The sequence below is a fragment of the Trachemys scripta genome, chromosome 2 (assembly GCF_013100865.1).
Source record: "Trachemys scripta elegans isolate TJP31775 chromosome 2, CAS_Tse_1.0, whole genome shotgun sequence".
In the NCBI taxonomy this organism is placed as follows: Eukaryota; Metazoa; Chordata; order Testudines; family Emydidae; genus Trachemys; species Trachemys scripta.
The window spans coordinates 180,150,619-180,170,173 of record NC_048299.1 but is presented as its reverse complement, the minus strand read 5'-3'; the positions used below and the strand labels follow the sequence as shown (position 1 = coordinate 180,170,173).

Here is a 19,555-nt window from a genome sequence, read left to right as displayed (position 1 = left end):
ATCATCTCATGACTCTATTCACCTTGTGGGATTCATTTACCCTTTATCACTTCTGATGAATGCAGTATCCTCTCTTGTCTTCAACCTGTCTGTAGCTTACCACTGTCACTAACCTTTGTTCTGTTATCTTTCAGGAATATCTTCCAGGCTCCCGGAAATCATGTCAGTAGGATCACATTCATTCTCCCCAGGTGGTCCCAATGGGATTATTAGAAGTCAATCCTTCGCTGGCTTCAGCGGTCTTCAAGAAAGACGATCCAGGCAAGTACCATCTTTTTTGGGGGGAGGGGAGGGAGAGCTTTCAGCTCAAGAATTGAAACTCGCTTTGGAGACTGGAAGATTTTTGGTTTCTATCCTCAGAGTTGAATCTGTGTGCTGTAGGTTAGACTGTCTCTGTTTATTCTCCCTGCAACTCCGCTGTCTTGCATGGAGAATAAAGAATGAAGACACCCTGTCTCTTCACTGCCAGGAATCTATTGGGCTTTGTTTTTATTAATATAGGGTTCACCCTCTGGCCTCAATCTCAGAGGAATTTTGCTGGCGTCTCAGAGTATAGATTTTAGTCTGTTAAATTATACAGTTATGTGATTTTTTTTTCAACATGTAAAATGTCCAGAACTGTCTGAAACCCACCCTCTCCCCGGCTTCGGAACCCCAGCCACAACTTCAAAATGCTGTCTACGCAGCTGTCTTTTAGAGCGATCGTGTGAGACCCACTAGCATAGCTGAGTCTGTTGATCCAGGCTGAGAAGTTCGCTTCCAGGGTCTGTGTAGACATAAGTTACTGCTAACTTGATTAAATCCTGCTTTTTTGTTTGTTTGTTTTAAGCTTTCAGTGAAGCAGGGAACAAAAAGAAATAAGAATTCAGTGGGAATTTTCAGAAGCCATATGAGAAAGTGTGATTCATATAAATATAGTAAAATCAATATTTATTTGCAATAGTGCCTAGAGGCTGTGGATGAAATAAGAGCACAGTTGTGCTGTGCATTGTACAAATATCAAGACAGCGCTGTTTAGTAGCATATAGGTTTTGTATTATTAAAAATTGCCTTTGTTCTCACCAACTAGGTGTAGCTCAGGCATTGCTGCAGGGGACTGGACTAGAAGACCTCTCGAGGTCCCTTCCAGTCCCATGATTCTAGGATTCCCTAGCATTGCTGGTTGGGACAGACCCAGTATCAGATGTATAGAGCTGTCTGCCATGAGCAAGCCTCAGGCATAAACTATTGTTTACCAGACAGGCATTCAAGTCTCAGCAACTGGAACATTAGATGCTGGTAGCCTGAGCACAAGACTGTTCAATACAGCTCAGACCCATTAACCTGTAAACAAACAGTCCTCCAACAGGCACTACTATAAGAAGTTTGCTTTCAGCCAAAAGAGATAACGTCAGGCAATAGTCCTTTGAGATCATTGTGATTTATAGTGTTTTCCTTTCATGTCCATTTTGCAGGTGTAACTCCTTTGTTGAAAATGCCTCTGCACTTAAGAAGCCCCAAGCAAAGGTGAAGAAAACGCACAATTTGGGGCATAAGAACAGCACCGCCTCCAAAGAGCCGCAGCCTCAAAGGATGGAAGAGGTCTACAGGGCCTTAAAGAACGGATTGGAGTAAGAGAATTTATCACTGGATGTCTGAAGCTTTCTTTACTACTTGAGAGTGGAAAGCAATGGGTCATGGGAGTGGGGAGCCTCAGTCATTTGCTGACTTCTGCTCTCCTGTGTTAAACCCACCTGTACACAGAAAGCAAAAACACACTGAGCGAAATCCTGACTCTATTAAAGTCAATGGCATAACTCCCATTGACTTCAACAGGGCCAAGATTTCACCTCTAGACTGTTGCTCCAAATTTGCCTCCCATCACATAGGAGAGTCACACCACACAATGTGATACAAGATAACATCACAAAACATAATAATGCTTTTGTTAGATAGGTACAAGGACAGTGATTGGACAGAGGCAGCCCACAAACTAAACAGCAGCTTAGTTCTCACAAAACCCAGCTGTTAACTGTACTTGAAAGCATTAACCTGTTACTCAAGAGCTAAAGAAATGCTCCTATTGCTTGTTTAGTTGGTGTGGAGCATGAGGGTTGCACATGCAAAGGACTAGGGAGATATGGAGAGTTTTTATGACAGCCAGGTCACTATAAACATGTACTTGTTTAAGTCAGTATATGGTGAGAATAGCTATTTGTTACACAAATATTCCTTTCACAGAGGTCAGCAATCAGCACCCTATGTACTGAAATGTAGCAGAGTTCATGATTCCCTTTCTGGTTTATCTTTACAGTGAGTATCTGGAAGTTCACCAGACAGAGCTGGATAAGTTAACTACTCAGTTAAAAGACATGAAAAGAAACTCACGGCTGGTATGTGTTATCTGACAATTCAGATGATAGTGTTCTATACTACTTGCATAGATCAAGGGTAACCTTTTCCAGGTATTGGAGGAAAAGGGGGGACAAGGGAGTTTTAAAGAAAAGCAGTTCTTCTAGGGTTGCCAACATTGTATTTCAAAAATAAGGGACAGTTTTTTTAGCACCCCGGCCCCACTCCTCCTCCCACTATCATCATCACCAATAATAATAATAAACAGTACTCGCCTACATTTAGCAGGGGTATTTCTTGCTGGTTTTTGCAGCACTCAGCAACTCCTGAACTTGTTGTACAGAGATGAAAAAATAAGGGACATTTCTTGTACTAAGGGACTGTTGACAACGCTAGGTGAGCTCCCACCCAGGATCCTGTTTGATATTTCAGCTATTTAAACATAATAGGGCACTGGGGGAGTGTATCATTCAATGGAACGGTATGACACAGAAGCTAATCATCATCTCCCTTTCTTTATTGCAGGGGGTGCTGTATGACCTAGACAAGGTACGTTACCCTCAGGGGCAGTAGTGCTGCAAAGAAAACATTAAAAGTTGAGTGATATGTACCCAGACCTGGAGACAACTGGCACAAAGAGCTTCTCAGAGCCTGATTCTCTAATCAGACACCACCACTGAGGGGGAGAGGCAGGCAGGATTTGCCACTGACTTCAATGGGAAAAGGATCAAGTCCTGAGGGGTCAGAAACAATCCTCAGAGTGTTCAGCAAGAACCTGCTGAAGGCAGGTTACACACAGAATGGTAACCCTCAAAACAGACTCTAGAGAAACATATAAAGAAAGTCAGTAGAGAACTATCTCTGATAGCTTCTGCCTTGGCACTTGCTCTGGAGTGTGGACGTACATCTGCCACCTCTTCATTTAGCAAGAGAGGGCCAAATTTACTGCTAGGGCACTTCAGTGGAGTTGTTCCCACTTATACCAGTGGGCCACCAAGTCTTCAGAGTATTTCTAGTCAGTACACTCACTACTGATCCTGCAAAAAGCAAAGGCCTTCAAGCTTTTGAGTAGAGCTGGTTGAAAAATGGCAGTTGTTCTTCTCAGGGAAATGTTTTAAAAACAAAACAAAACAAAACAAAAAAAACAAACTTTAATGACAACGAAGGGGAAAAAATGTAAAAACCAAAACATTTTCAGTTTTCAAAGAACTTCTGGTAATACTTTGGCATTTTGAAAACCAAAAACTGATTGATGTAATATTTTATTTATTTATTTATTTTACTGAAAACCAACACATTTTAAATGAACAATTTTCAGGGGGTTTTTTTATTGAAAAAATATTTTTAAATTAAAATTTGTCAAAAATTTGTGTTTTGATCAGAGCCATTTTTGGACAAAATAGGTTGGGATGGAAAAAATTCAACCAGCTCTACTTTTGAGTGAAAGACTAATTACGTTAAGATAAAGCACCTGATCTGAGGTTCATGTACAAAAACCTCTTCAGAATGAAAGAGAGCTTCATAGTTTGCAAAAGAAGAGTTTCTTTGAAGCTCACAGTGGCTTGAGACAGGAAAACCAGCTAAAGAGAAGATTTCTCAAGGAATCTATATAAAAATACAATCATCTAAGCTATCGGGGGAAAAAAACTCTCATTCCTCTTTTATTTATTTATTTGCAGCAAATCAAAGCAATAGAAAGATATGTGAGAAGGCTGGAGTTCCACATTAGTATGGTAATTAACAATTCTATCATGTTTCTTCTATATCTGCTTTTATATTATTAAGAAAACCAACCATTGCCTAGTGCAGGGGTCGGCAACCGTTCTGAAGTGGTGTGCTGAGTCTTCATTTATTCACTCTAATTTAAGGTTTCACGTGCCAGTAATACATTTTAACATTTTTAAAAGGTCTCTTTCTATAAGTCTATAATATATAGCTAACCTATTGTTGTATGTAAAGTAAATAAGGTTTTTAAAATGTTTAAGAAGCTTCATTTAAAATGAAATTAAAATGCAGAGCCCCCCCTGGACTGGTGGGCAGGACCCGGGCAGGGTGAGTGCCACTAAAAATCAGCTCGCGTACCATAGGTTGCCTACCCCTGGCCTAGTGTGAAAGCTTCCACACCAGAGGGACCCACTTCGCTGCCTCTCCCCGAGGCAAAGTACTGCAATGACTCCTGAGACAGAAACAAAGAGAGGATTTTAAAAAGCTTTAAAACCTCTGAGGTTCACCAGTTCTACATGCACACCAAACACTCCCACTGACAATGGGTGCAAAGGAAATGCAGGGTCAGGCCCTTGATGGGTAAGCGAAGATCTCATCATACATTTACTTTAAAGGTACAGGCAAAGGCACACTTGCACCTGCAAGAAGTTTAAGTTCACAATTTGATCTACTGCATGTTAAAAGTCTCATAGTCAGACTGCGAGTGTCCTCTGGATTTCAACACTAGTTTTTACACCATTTTATTCCACTCGGCCAAATTCTGCTCAGTTACACCAGTATATTCTTGGAATAACTCCATCCAAGTCAGTCGGTGTACTCTAGATTTACACCAGTCTGCCTTAGAATCAAACCCAGAGTATATTTTCTTTTAGTCATTAATATATCTACTAATTAATATTTTTCCCAACTTGACAAAATGATGCATTTATATGATAGATGAAATGTCTACTGAGATTCATTTAAAAAACACACACGCTGCTTGTTATATACAAGAGTGACCAGGCATACAAAAAACACTTTAATTTCATTGTTCTCATAATCACGCAGCTCAAAGAAAACATTTAAGAAATACAGAAGGTTGAAATTTTCTGTCCAAACAATACACTTCCTTGCTGGTAACCTGCATGACAAAATTATAGTCTAAAGCACATTTTCTATCTAAATCCTTCCTACGCCATCCACATCCTGCACAGAGCTACTGGCTTCTGTGTTTATGAAGAGATCTTAAACATAAAAGGAACTAATAAAAACAACTCTACTTGCTCAGTATGTTAGTTCACTGCTCTATAACCCATGGTGACAAATAAATAGACATTGTGTGAGAGAGTTTTATAATATCCGATCTTAGGCAGCTATAAATGGTTTTTAAAAGGATAGAAGCAGAAGACTCTTTCAAAACAAGGACAAACTATGCTGTCTTCTGATAACAGCAATGCCCTATCAATGCTAAGTACTGTTGTCATTCTATACAGGAAACAAAGCATGGAAAACAGGAAGTGTAGTAACAGGTGGCAAATCTTTACAGTGGCAGATGAATTCATCTTAACCAGGCTCACATGTGCAGACACAGAGTCTGAGCACAGGGGTAGGCCCCACCCCGATTACGGACATAAATAGCAAGTGACAAATATTTATAGCAGCTCTTTAGAATGGAGACTAGAGGGTTGCTAGCTGGAAAGATTAGGTGTAGAGGGCTTGCATCTCAGATAAACTTGGTTTGTAATTCTGAAGTGTTAATAAAGTTACCTTTTCTTCCATTAATCTTTGTTGAAGTATTCCATTTGTAAACTGCCTTCTGTTTTAGTTACAGGTCCCTCAGATAAATTAAATCTGCCATTATGAACCCAAATCGGCCTTGTTAGCCTGATTTTTACACTTCAGTTTTTGAAACTGTGATGGAGGGGGCTCAGAGGGGGTATACTCAATCACACTTCTTGTTTCCCATTCAACTGGGAAATAGGCAACAGCATTTTTGTTAGAGATAGAGCTGAATGGGAAATTTTGATTTAGGATCTGAACATTCCTAAAGTTTGGGGATCCAGGTTTTGGTTCAGGTTAATTTCTAATGTAGATAAAATAAAATCATGGTGGCAGGTAGTATACGAAGTCAAGTTAACACAAGTTTTGGTAGAGGCAAGTTCTGCTGTGAAAGATCCATGACTGAGCAGCGTTAGGATGCAGTGCATGATCCGCTAGAAAAAAAGTGGAATATATAAAAACTGAATCTTGTCCACTGTTAGCAGGAACAGGAACAGTGGAAAGAACTAATGTGACAACCTCCTTGTACTTTTAGTTTCACAGGAAAAAAATCCAACTCTTAAAATAACTTCGTTTTACTAATGAAACTATTAGATTCCGCTCCTGCAGCTGGCTGCTGAATCTGAACAAGTGGAAATCCCACTGCTGCAAGCCCCCAGCAAATAACTCGGCTATAACAAGTGTGCACACGAAGGATAAGGTTTTAAAAGAAAAGCACAGTTGGGGCATTGGATAAGCTTATGGAATTATTAATAGCATATGGAGCTTTTTTCTTCTAAAGTTATGATCTAAAACTTGGCCCACATTCCTAGATAACTAGGACCAAACTTTCCAAAAGTGATTAGGGAGTTTTGGGTGCCCAATGTGAGACATTTTCAAGGGGCCTGATTTTCAGAGTTACTTTTGAAAAACTTAGCCCAAGTTGTTACTATCTAATGGATATTAGTCCCTCTAATGTCTATATGAAATGAGTTAAAGGCCTCTGTCACAGTTTTAGGGTAACTGAACCTGTATCCTCCCCACCCCTGTGGCCCACTCCAAGAGTTTTAAGGCTGCACAGCCCCCTTACACTCGGCTATCCCCAGCAAGCCAGTCTGTCTAAAGGCCAGTGCCTGAGCTTTGCTTTCTCCTCAAGGGCTATGACCAGTGTATTGCCAGCAGTTACAGGTTACCACACAGCTTTTTCTCAGCAAGCACCTTTATTGCTTTAAGGTAAAAGCATTACACATAAAAGTATTAATAAATAAAAGCTCCTGCATGCATGCTAAAAGCTTATCCGAGGTCAACCGTCAGTCTTTTAGAGCCCTAGTAGGTCAAAGTTCTCCCAACCCTTCTGCAAGGGTTGGTCCTGCCCTGGGACAGAAGGTCCTGTCCGTTTGCTGGATCAGAAAGAAAGCCCTGAGTCAGTTCAAGCTCATCCTTTTATACCAAAATCCTCTCCTTTGTCTCTTAGTCTCTGGAAAACCCAGCTTGAATCAGTATATACAGATAACAGCAGGGGGTGGTACCTCTCTAGAGTTCTTTGGTTTCAGTGATTCACTTTAACCACCTCTCACTGTTTTTAGTCACTTTGGAGGAGCTGTCGTAACCTTCCCCTGTGGAGCAGAACATAATCAATCATACATAAACCATTCATCGCTGTCATGCAATATTGTCCCCAAAGATATTGCATGCAATTGCAATATCTGTCACAGACTACATCCAGGTCTTGGCGTTCACACTGCAGGACTCACTGCTGACACTACCTGGCATCAGCATAGTGGCCAAGGCTCTATTTGGAAACTCAGCTACTTTCCCACTGCTAGAAAGAATTCCTCCACAACAGGGCACTGGTATGTGGGAGGAAGCTTTCACTGCCACTATTGTGCTGTCCTTGGTTTTGAGACCAAACAGAGGACATTACTACTCCCCAGGGCTGTCAAATCCAAGCTCTTTTATAAGCTTGAAAGTGATTTTTTTAAAGAGATTTAGAGAGTTCTACAAATCCCAGATAAAAATGGAAAACAGTAGCTGGAGGTCTGCAGAACTAAAGTACAAATTGCTGAGTCTCTGTTGTCTTGATGAAGTTTTACAGCAGAGGATGTTTTTCCATATTGCATCCTTTTTAAATGTAATGTGATGGCATCAAAACTACAGTTGTTTATCCGCTGGTGTATCTAAAAAAAGATTTCAGAATTGTTCAGTTCTATTTCCTTTTAATGGAACCTATTTTATGATTCCTTTGGGTTTCTTTATTTTAATGTGCTTTCATTGTTCCTGCTAGGTGGATGAGCTGTATGAAGCCTATTGTATCCAAAGACGTCTTTGTGATGGCGCCAGCAAAATGAAGCAAGCATTTGCAATGTCACCTGCTAGCAAAGCAGCTCGAGAGAGTTTGTCTGAAATCAACAGAAGTTACAAGGAATACACAGAGGTATGTGCTGCTCTGTGTAGTCCAGTCCTGCACTGCTTGACATCAATGGGAGTGTTCCCATAGATTTCAATGGGAATTTTGTCTGCATAAAGACTGCAGGATCAGCCCCTACATCAATGCAGCTAATTACTTTTCACTTTTGAAATATTTGACTGATTAGAAATATTATGGGACTATTTTGTATTTACTTCCATGGGGCAGTAGGAGACCTGCAAATACAAGCTTGTCACTCTGTCAGAGATGGATGGAGAGGGCACAGTGACATCATATTGTAATACCACAATATCTCCATCTAAACATGCACCCTGGAGCCACTGTTCAGGAAAAGGCATAAGACTGTACTCCAAATAAACTCTTCCCAATTCTGCAGATTTCAATACATTATGGTTTCCATTAGCCTAGAACCCATTTGTGTGAAGACATCCGCTGCATCTTTTCTAATCTTACTCAATATTATCAAATCTACTTTATTAATGTATTATTGCATCATGATCTGATAAAGCTATAGAAAGGTGCGACAACCACCACAGCTCCTAGGTAATAGGAATCTCCTTAAATACAGAGAATGCATTGGGAAGAGTCCAATGCCCCTTTTCTCATAGTGTGTTCCACATAGCTCAAAGCATAAAAACATGTTGAGATTCACTTTGGCACAAATTCTTGGCTGGAGGGAGGGGTGGGAAAATGATCAGCTTACACCATGATGGCTGAGACTTCGTTCTGCCAATGCAAGGATTATAATGCAACAAAAGAACAACATTGGGCCAAATTCAGCCTTTGTGTAAACAGGCTTGGCTGACCTGAAGTCAATAGAGCTGCATCTGTCTGTTCCAGGGCTGACTTTGGCATATTGATTTTAATTTGAGACACTTATTTTTATCTACTGAACATTGTGGGATCTTTTCTTTCTAAACTATTTCTTTTTGTGTGTGCATTTAAAAAAAAAATGTGGGAGGTTGGTCTGATATCAATCTTCCGTTTTCCAACACAGAACATGTGTACCATTGAAGGAGAGCTGGAAAACCTACTGGGGGAGTTTTGCATCAAGATGAAAGGTAATTGCCCTCCCTCCCAACCCTTCTGCATGAACAGACTTGCCAGAGCTCTCTGTGTGTGTTCCTGAGAGCTCTGAGAGCAAAAGCTAATTTAGGTTTAATGTATGAGAGGTTTGTTTTTCCCATCACATCGATTGCTGAGCCTTCAGAATCCTGACTTACACCCACACCCAGCAGAATTGATCATACTAGTTTGATGCTCACATCTGTACAGTGAGCTTTTCAAAGACAATTCTTCTATTTTTGAAGGAGATGGGGTAATTAGACTGCATTGCTTTGGTTATCAAGATGACTGTGCGATGCGGTTTCTAAGGCAACTATCTTTTGCCTCTATTTCCTCTTATTCCTTCCATAAGTCTGCTAAGAAACTGTCAGTGGCTGTGGATCAGAATTGTAAAATGTTTTCTTATTTTGATACCAAGTTTGAAAGACCCACCTAGCTCCAGGGTGTAATCTATGTTTCAGCCATAAGTCCTGTGTTTTTACCGTGGTCTGATTTCCTCCTATAAGATTAATGGTTCTGAAAACAATAGAAGCACTTTTGCACAGATACAACCTTTAACAGGTTCAGTGAATTAAGTCTTGTTTCAAGACTCAATGCTTGAAGTAAAAATTGGAAAAGAGCTTTTTAAAATTAAATTCTACTTGTCACTTTTTCTTCACCCGTGTCAAACATTAGCACTAAGATACTCAAGAAAACAAGATCTTTGTTTTGAAAAATTCATAAACTCCTTATGTATTTTCCTCACTTGATGTTCCTGTCCACACTAAGTGAAAAGACATTGCCAAAAATATCAATTGGAGTATCTTGAGCTTGCAGTACCTGTAAAAAGGCTTTGCCTTCCATGTGCCACTCCCTCCCAGGCATTTTACAAAGATTGGTTGTATGAGTAGGTTGCAACATCTTAGACAAGATCTAGATTTAGCCAAGATCAAGCTGAATTGATTCAGCCTACAATAGTTTGTCCCCAGTGGAGATGGGAAGTGACAAGTGTTGCAATTGTACTCACTTAACCACTCCTAACTCCATCCAATGTCTCCCATTTAAAAGCCCCTGCTCGCAGCAATAGTGCTGGGCACTAGCAGAGAGGCAGTCTGGTGTTCCAGAATGCACTGATACAACCAAGGCTATAAGACATGCCATGAATGAAAAGCGTTGGTTCTGTAACAAATAAAACTGCTGTGTGTATACCCTAAACCAATTAAAAGAACAGATGATGCAAAAAGCTACTTCTAGGAGTCAGCATCCCTGCAAGACTGATGTGTGCATAATGAGATGTTTGTGACATCACTGTTGATTGCAGTAGAAATGATTATTGTCATAAATGGCATAACTTCAAAGACCTGACCCTGCATTTCTTGCACACCCTAAGCTTCCAGTGAAATCAATGGGATTTTATGGCAGCCTGATTTTTCATTCCATACACATCAGTGAGGAATAAGCATCAGGAACAGATTACTTAAAAATCCTGATTACATGCAGAAACCCTTAACATAAAAGAATGGGAGAAGAGAAATGATAAATGATGCATCATGAGAATTTTCTCTGGGAAGTTCAATGCAGGTGATACAGCAACATTGTTGTAACCCTAGGATCCGAGGGTGGAGCTGAAATATACATTTCTGAAAAGCTTAAACATCCCCAGTCATTTCAGTGCAAATCACTTTTATTTTGTGTCATGCATTAATAACAGTGAAGTAACACCGTCTCCTCCACTTGCACTGAATGAACAATAATGTCAGAAGGTAAAGAGACTTAGCTCTATTTTCATAACATACAATGTTAAAAAAAAATCATGATCATTTTACGAAGGACAATGGCCGTGCCAGCCTTCCATTCAGGATTAACTCCCCCATTGAAAGGAGGGGTACTAAACATCACCACATGTGTGCCATGGAGTGCCACCCATCTCCAGTACTCTAGGTGCTGTCACAGCCCTAAGTGCTGGGGGATGGCACACAATCAACTAAACTAGCCTCCCCGTATTCCTCTCCCAGCCTCTATGGAAATATACTTTGATCAAGCTGTAGCCGTTTGAACAACAACAGAGGAGAGGCCTGGCCCTTCTAGGTTAGCCTAGTAATACCAAGAGCTACAGTACTTTCATACTGCTTTTCAGACTTGCTATCCCTATCACTCCCTTCTGTGTCCCTTCATTCAAACAAATGCTGTAGGCCAATCCCCCGATCAAAGACGAAGCTGGAGCTGCAGTTTTAAACCACCCTCTCCCCCCATTTCTATTGGGCTGAAGAAAATGTTTTTATTTGCATCAGATATGTTCAGTGATGCTGCCCAGCAGAGACCAAGTTAGCTGATACAAGCATGGGAGCAGTAGCAGCATAGTGCTAGTAAATGTAAATTATTTATAAACAATAAATAAATTAGAAAGTGGGAGGCAATAGGAGCCCTGACAGAGGGCTGCTTTGTTCTTCTGCTCCCAGTGTTCAGGGGAGAGTAGAGGATATGCGGTGTTCTGTTCAAAGAACCCACTAAAGAAGTGAAAGGAAAAAGTCTGGGTCCAGATTCTTAACGCAATGACCAACCAGTAATAAAAGAATTGGGTTTACCTGCAGTAGGTTGGATCTAAACACCTCTTGTTTTTTAAAAAGAGGGTTTGTTTTGTGGGTACGGCAGCGAAGACTGGAACTCTAGAGTCTTGAGTTTGATTCCCTGTTCTGCCACAGATTTCCTGTGGGACTTTGTGTTAGTCACATAGGCACAGATCCTCAAAGGTATTTAGGCACTTCACTCCCTTTGAAATCCATGGGAGTGAGGTAACTAATACCTTTGAGGTATTAGTTTCTCTGTGCTGCAGTTCCCCATCTGTAGAACAGGGATAATGCTTCCCTACCTAACCAAGGTGTTAAGAGGATACATTAATTTGTAAGCTACTCAGATGCTATAGTGATTGGGCCCATATAAGAATTGTTTAGGGTGATATAAAGAGGTGTAATTAGGAGTAATGAGATGAAATAAAGTTGAAGCCCTTTTTACGCCAAATATCAGCAATAGCATCCCAAAAAGGAGATAAGAGAGTCTGCAGGAAAGTGGAAGAAGTTCCCTCATGTGAGACAATTTAAATTAGGCGTGTGAAAAAATAGCAGATGTGTCCGGTAGCTGTAGGGAACAGTCTTGCATGGGCAGGGAGAGGGACATAATTGGTGTGTGTACCTCGACCTCCTATGCATTTATGAAGAGAAAGTATCTTAAAAATAGGAACAGGAGTACTTGTGGCACCTTAGAGACTAACAAATGTATTAGAGCATAAGCTTTCGTGGACTACAGCCCACTTCTTCATAGGATGACCAGACAGCAAATGTGAAAAATCGGGACGGGAGTTGGGGGGTAATAGGAGCCTGTATAAGAAAAAGACCCAAAAATCAGGACTGTCCCTATAAAATCGGGACATCTAGTCACCCTATTTAAAAGAATCCTGCTCTTTATAATTTGTATCTCAGTTTGGTAACTGTTTGCAAGTAAATGTAATGCAGTTATCAGTGACGCCAACTCTTATGAGCCTCATGATAATATCAGATATTATTCTTAAAGCCCCAGCTTCTGAAGTCATATGGTTACATGGGAATCTCCACTTTTTTTTTAAATACAAAGCTTTCAGCCCTCATGCTTACAGAAGAAAACTTGAACCCTGAAGGCTCTGCAAAAGGCAAATAAGAACCCCCCAGATTGGTTACAAATAATTAATCTCATTATTTGTTTGAGGCCTGACTCATGGTTTTTGAGCAGTTGTTGGGCTGGCAGTACTGGCATTCTCTGGATTTTTATATCAAATGGCAAATACTTCTTAAATTTAGGAAGAGCTCTTACTGAAACAGTAAATTAGGCCTGTGAAGGATTGCTGCCACCTACAGACAAGACTTGAGAATAGAACGCGGTATTATTGGAAGCCTGAAAGACACCAGGTTTATGTACTTAGTGACCACTTCACTAACTGCCTCAAAGCCAAGTTCTCTCCGTACAAACTAAGGTTGGATTCTGCTCTCAATTACATTAGTGGAACTTAATTGTTGTCAGAGAAGTGACATCAATATAAATGAGCAGTTTTGGTGTATAATCTTTGGTTATGGATGAGTGTTCTCTGTGTGTGTGTATGTGTATAAAATACACCAGGCAACATTGCATATGGTATTGGAATCAATTTACTTGCAGATCTAAGTTTTCTTTGTGCAATTCAAAGTGTATAGTCCTAATGCTCCACTGAATATTTGCATTTATTAGAGATGTTGCAATTATGTGCGTGTCCAAGAGCAGAATTTGACCCAAAACATGGCATGGCACGTATCTCATGCCATTTATGTCAATATACGATGCTGCGTGTTGCTGAATGTGGTGACTTGTTTCAGTTTTATCAGGAGTTTATAATTAAATTCACCATCTGACTGTGTGGCATAACAAATACCACTGGGCAAAAAATAGAATGAAAAAATGCACTGTCATTTGCCTATTACCAGTTTGGATAGTGAATATACCAAACAAAAAGCAAACTAGCAGACAGCAAGTTATCCAAGATCTCTCTAGCATGACTGTTGTCTACTTGCATTACATTCAAATCGTTTTATTCATTTCACATGATCACCATTTATAATAAACCATGACACAGAGATCATGAAAAAAGAAAGAAGTTATAAGTGTAAGCTTATGTCATGTCTCCTTTAAAGCTGTTTGGTTCTTGATGCGGTTTCCATTTCTTGGGGCTGTAGTAGTGGCTAAGAAATGCATTTCCAATCCATTGAGATTTGGGGCTTGTCTTAGTAACTGATTTGTAGCCCTGTACTGAAGAATTTGAGGGGCTAGTAGGAAGTTTTCATAGCTAAAATCCAGCCAGGAGCATAAATCAGACATTCAAACACCAAACAAACCAAATCCGTGATTGGGTTACTCTCTCAGCTACCAATGCATCCTACTCTCATGTTGCCCAGCAACAAAAAATGAACCCAACAGTTTCTCTGCCATTTGTGGGATCTTTATAGAAACCAGAGAGGCAGCCTGAATCTCAAACAGTAAGAAATACTGGTGGGTTCAATTCGCTCAGAAAGGAAGTACAAAGTGCTGATGCATATGGCATGACTGCACTGATGCCATAAAAGGAGTGGTAGGGTTTTGATCAGGTCTTAAGCATTCAGTTTATACAAGTAAAGGGAGCTAGAAAGGGAAGAAGGTGTTAAATAAAGAGTGTCTTCTGAAAATGATCTCAAATGTCATTTGCTCTTAGGTCTGGCTGGTTTTGCTCGTCTTTGTCCTGGAGATCAATATGAGGTAAGTATCATGTCAGTTCCTTTACTGTAAAATGGGGGGGCGGAATTTCCATCACTTTGTACATGATCCTGAAAGTAACTTATTGTGAAGTATCAGGGGGTAGCCGTGTTAGTCTGTATCTACAAAAACAACAAAGAGTCTGGTGGCACCTTAAAGACTAACAGATTTATTTGGGCATAAGCTTTCGTGAGTAAAAACCTCACTTCTTCGGATGCAACTTATTGTGGTGACACCTCTGGAAAGAGCTGCTTTCCCCTCATGTATATAGCAAGAAAGGCCCCACTGTTGTCTTTATGACTGAATGTGTCAACAGTGAAGACTTCAAGATCAGACCCAAAGTACTGGATGATGGCTATTAAGATAACAATAGATCTGTCTTTAGCTTTGTTTTGGAAAGAAATCATGTCTCACAATACTTTATTTTTGGCATAAGTCTCCAATTCCTCTAGGCAGAAGATGCCTCATTTATCCAGTCAGTGCAGATTGAATAGACCAAATCTATTGGAGCAACACTATGTCAATGGGACATTAATGCCAGCGCAGAATATATATAGGAATGACAGAACAGGTTGTGCTGGTTGGGGAGTGGCACTATATGTGAAAGAAAGCATAGAGTCAAATCTAGTAAAAATCTTAAATGAATCAAACTGTATCACAGAATCCCTATGGATAGAAATTCCACGCTTGAATAATAAGAATATAGCAGTAGGAATATACTACCAACCACCTGAACAGGATAGTGATGGTGATTGTGAAATGCTCAGGTTGATTAGAGAGGCTATAAAAATAGAAAACTCAATAATGGGGATTTCAACTCCCCCATATTGACTGGGTAACATGTCAACTAGGACAGGATGCAGAAATAAAGTTTCTAGACACCATTAATGACTGCTTTTGGGAGACAGGATACTGGACTAGATGGACCATTGAACTGATTCAGTATGGCCATTCTTATGTCAACTTTAATCAGATTCAGATCAAAACCAACCAGAACCTTTCAGAAGTTAGAAGTAGTTTGATAAAAGATTCCCCCCACCCCTCTTTTACCAAAACCCATTTATTAATCCACCAGTCACCATTTCTTATTTGCAGTGACAGGTCCTCCATAGGGGGCAGACAACTCAGTAGCTAGGGGCAGGTTCTCTCTATAGAAGACTGGCCAGGCAGCCTAATTCTTCCATACCAAGATCCTCCAGCTAGGGTGGCCTGCTGTTCTCCCTGCTTTAAAATATAGCATTAGGGGGCTTCACTTACATTTATGCCACTGAGTTGACAAAATCTTCGAGCATGCAGGATTCCTCTTTGTCTTCACAAGAGAATCTGTCAGCCCCTAGAGAATCCTGGTGCCTGAAAGCAGAGGTAGACAGCCAGCCCTGTGAGTCTCTCCCCTAGCTAAGGAGATAATAGAGCAGATAAGTGAAGCTGTGGTCTCTTGGCCAGAGGAGGTTGTGGGGGGAGGAGAGAACGGGACTCCCCATGCAACCTAAAATAATTCGGACAAGCTTCTCACAAGCATATCAACTTGTGGTGTTTTTGCAAATCTGACCCCTGAATCTATTTAGGTGTCTTTAGCAGTGATGCAATATTACTAATGACATCACCATCTCTTTTTTCTCAGCCCTAGCTGCTGAGAGGGAAGGGATTTCTGGTATTAAGGGGTTGCCTTCCCTTTCTGCCCTGGGTTCTGGATCGGTAGGAGCAAGTATTTCTGCAAGACATCTAGTGCTATATGAGCAGGTTTACATTATGAAATGAAAGTGAAAACTCAGTGCAGTGTCCCTTCAGCATAGACTTTCCTCCATGTTTGGTGGAAAGCAGAGTTCAGCATTCATAGCATCTATTCTTCAGGTGTATTTCAGAAACTGCCCTTTTCCTCATATCTTTGTCTGACATTTGTCTGCTGAGAACAGGTAGAGCTTGCATGCCAAGGAACTAAGAGGACTTTTCTTTCTCATAGATTTTCATGCGGTATGGTCGCCAGCGATGGAAATTGAAAGGCAAAATTGAAGTGAATGGCAAGCAAAGCTGGGATGGAGAAGAAATGGTTTTCCTCCCTCTTATTGTTGGGCTGATCTCTATTAAGGTAAACACCCCAATTTGTACTGTCTAGCCACCTGCTGCTAAAAGCTGTCCATAAAGCTGAAATAGAATATGAGGCCCTGTTCCGAATACTACTGCTCTTTACCCTTGCAGGTCTCAGAAGTTAAAGGACTTGCTACTCACATTCTAGTGGGAAGTGTTACCTGTGAGACAAAGGACTTGTTTGCAGCTCGGCCTCAGGTGGTTGCTGTTGACATTAACGACCTTGGCACTATAAAGCTGAACCTTGAAATTACCTGGTAGTAAGTAGAACCGCTTTGCTTTTCAGTGGGTCAGCAGCGTCTCAAAGCCAAGTAGAATCTCATATCCTCTTGTTGCCCTGTTGAAGAGCATTGGTACAGTGATGACTCCCCGCTTTACCATAGACTTCCTGTTTGACCTGAGGCTAGTCACTAAAGGTACATCTACACTTCGGGTGGCATGTAGAGTATAGACACTGCACGCCCAGCTAACACAGGTGTAAACAGCAATGTAGACAGTGAGGCACAACTTACTTGAGTAGAATAATGTAGACTGCCCTACATGCCTGTATCTTAGGGTGTGTACCCTACATGGCTGTCTACCAGGGTTGCCAAACCTCCAGGAATATGTCCAACCAAAATTGGCAACCCTACTCTCTACAGGCCCTGGCAGTGCCTCCTATGTCTACACTGCTGTTTTTAGCAGCGTAGTGTCCTGTTGCCGCCGCGCTGCCAGAGCCTTTTCCTGTCATTTATAGCTACACACCACAGTGACGAGTGTGGACACAGCTTGTCTCACTGCAGTGTGTAGCTGCACATACTCTACATATCGTTTCAAGTGTATACAAGGTCTTAGTGTGCTTGTTCAGTTCTCTACCTGTACAAAGGGTAGAATAGCACTTCTCCACTTCACAGAGGTGTTATGGGGATAAATACATTAAAGACTGGGGCACTCAAATGATGAGGGGCACATAGGTGCCATACAGATGTTGCCTCAAACTCAAACATCTGAGGGCAAAATTGAGCCCTTATTAGATGCATGAAAAATCTCAGTTACACTGGTGCAAATTTTAGTGGAGATTTACACTAGCATAATAACCAAGAACAGCATTTGGCCCAGAGCATTAAAAACTAGCCTTCACATGCTTGACACATTGCTTCAGGGTAGTGGGAAATCCCTTGACATGTTCACCCCACAGCAATAAGCACAGGATGATAGAGCAAGGATTCAAAGCAAGATTTTATGGCATTTTAAAGTTGTATCTACCCGTCGTCTCTAAACAAACTCTGAAGTATTTAATATTTACATTTGTGTATGTTATATCTTACAATGCAATAAAGCATTAACCCAATTATGACAACTGCTGTATTCCATTGTGATGTAACAGCTCTATTAATAGTAGAGCGCCTTACTCCTAATTACTTTTGATACCTGTCATCTCAAATGCAAGAAAATTCTTCATGCTGTAGGAGTCACATCGTATTAGCATACATAAAATTATTCCTGGCAGTGGACTGTTTTTTATCCTAAAGGAGAATCGCACTTCTGAGCTAACTGTCTAATGAACAAGATTTTCTTTAATGTTTCACTTAAAAACTGAATTCTCCTTTTTAGATTTGCTGCTAAAATCCATTACTTTTCTTTTGTGTCAGATGCAGATTATTCTAATGAACTAAATGAATAATAAAAAAAGAAACAATTTCCCTGTAATTGTGATGCAGTCTCATTCTGCCTAAGGTGGTGATTATTTAATTTAATTAATTAATTTGTTTAATTTATTACAGCCCCTTTGATGTTGAGGACTTGACCCCATCCACAGGCAATGTGAACAAGACATCTGCTCTTCAAAGAAGAATGTCCACGTATAGCCAAGGGACTCCAGAAACTCCTACCTTCAAGGATCACTCATTCTTTGTAAGTTAAGTTTGGCCTCACATAATTATGTAAAGAGACCCTCACTGCCTCATCAAAATAGTAAATGCTTAATTGCTTTAAAATGCATTTTTCCCAGCTTCTTCATTATGCCATGTTAAACTCTATGAAAAGCAACACACTTCCAGCTGTTCAGCCTAGAAATAAAGCATGTTTAGGTTCCTGTAACCCTAAAATATAATATGGTCAGTTATTGGATCCCCATACTTCTGCTTGTAATATTTGAGGCGACTTTATACAATGTATATCTATTCAGCGATAGCAGTTTAAAACAATTAGAATGATCCTAGGTTGTGGTTTAATCTAACTCAGGATGAAATTCACCCTTATGCAAAGAATCTCCACAAGGCCAAGGTGCCATTTAAGTCCCACTTAAACCATATTTTGATGGGTTAAGTAGGATTGAAGTAATACATTGGCCTTGCACTGAGGTGAATTTCACCCTCAATTAATATCTTTAAAGCTGGCCATTTAAGTGCTGTAACTATGATGCATTCAACTAACTCCCCCTTTTGCTTTAACTGCTGAAGAAATGGCTACATCCTCCACAAGACAGGCCGCAGTTGTCAGTTTTAGATGCTCTGCAAGACACTTTCTTTGACAGGCTGCAGCGCAGTCGCTCTTTCAGTGACCTGCCATCTCTCAGGCTGAGGCCTAAAGCAGGGCTAGAGCAATATGTGAGTTTTGCTGGGGGGGTGTTTGTACGGGTGTGTGTAATGAATGATTGTTTCAGTGCTCACGTGGCTTTCTCATTTCCGTGCATGCTCTGTTTGATCTTTAGCATCACAGATCATCTAGTTTGCTGACTGGTTGCAAGGGAGAGACTAGGAGTATAAGCCCAATGCTGCTCTCAGGAAAGCCAATAGCAAAATTCCCATTGACTTCAATAGGATCAGGATCACAGCCCCTATCTAGGGATGGGGCAGAGATTCAGCTACAAATGATAGTCAGACAACCCGTCTTTAGGGATGCAAAGTTAGATTGGTCGATGCTCTATATTTTTCT

The 19,555-nt window shown here is 40.6% G+C and overlaps 1 protein-coding gene across 6 annotated transcripts in view; it reads left to right on the top strand.

Moving 5' to 3' along the window:
- RIPOR2 (RHO family interacting cell polarization regulator 2) overlaps positions 1-19,555 on the top strand; it is a 177,746-nt gene that overhangs the window by 131,257 nt on the left and 26,934 nt on the right. For all 6 annotated transcript variants that reach the window (XM_034762450.1, XM_034762448.1, XM_034762445.1 and 3 more), the window contains exons 2-12: positions 135-261; positions 1,455-1,610; positions 2,294-2,372; positions 2,857-2,880; positions 4,011-4,064; positions 8,078-8,227; positions 9,219-9,282; positions 14,514-14,557; positions 16,515-16,640; positions 16,751-16,899; positions 18,403-18,532. In XM_034762450.1, coding sequence (XP_034618341.1) covers positions 161-261; positions 1,455-1,610; positions 2,294-2,372; positions 2,857-2,880; positions 4,011-4,064; positions 8,078-8,227; positions 9,219-9,282; positions 14,514-14,557; positions 16,515-16,640; positions 16,751-16,899; positions 18,403-18,532 — 1,077 coding nt within the window. In that variant the 5' untranslated portion in view covers positions 135-160. The remainder of the gene's footprint in view (positions 1-134; positions 262-1,454; positions 1,611-2,293; positions 2,373-2,856; positions 2,881-4,010; positions 4,065-8,077; positions 8,228-9,218; positions 9,283-14,513; positions 14,558-16,514; positions 16,641-16,750; positions 16,900-18,402; positions 18,533-19,555) is intronic.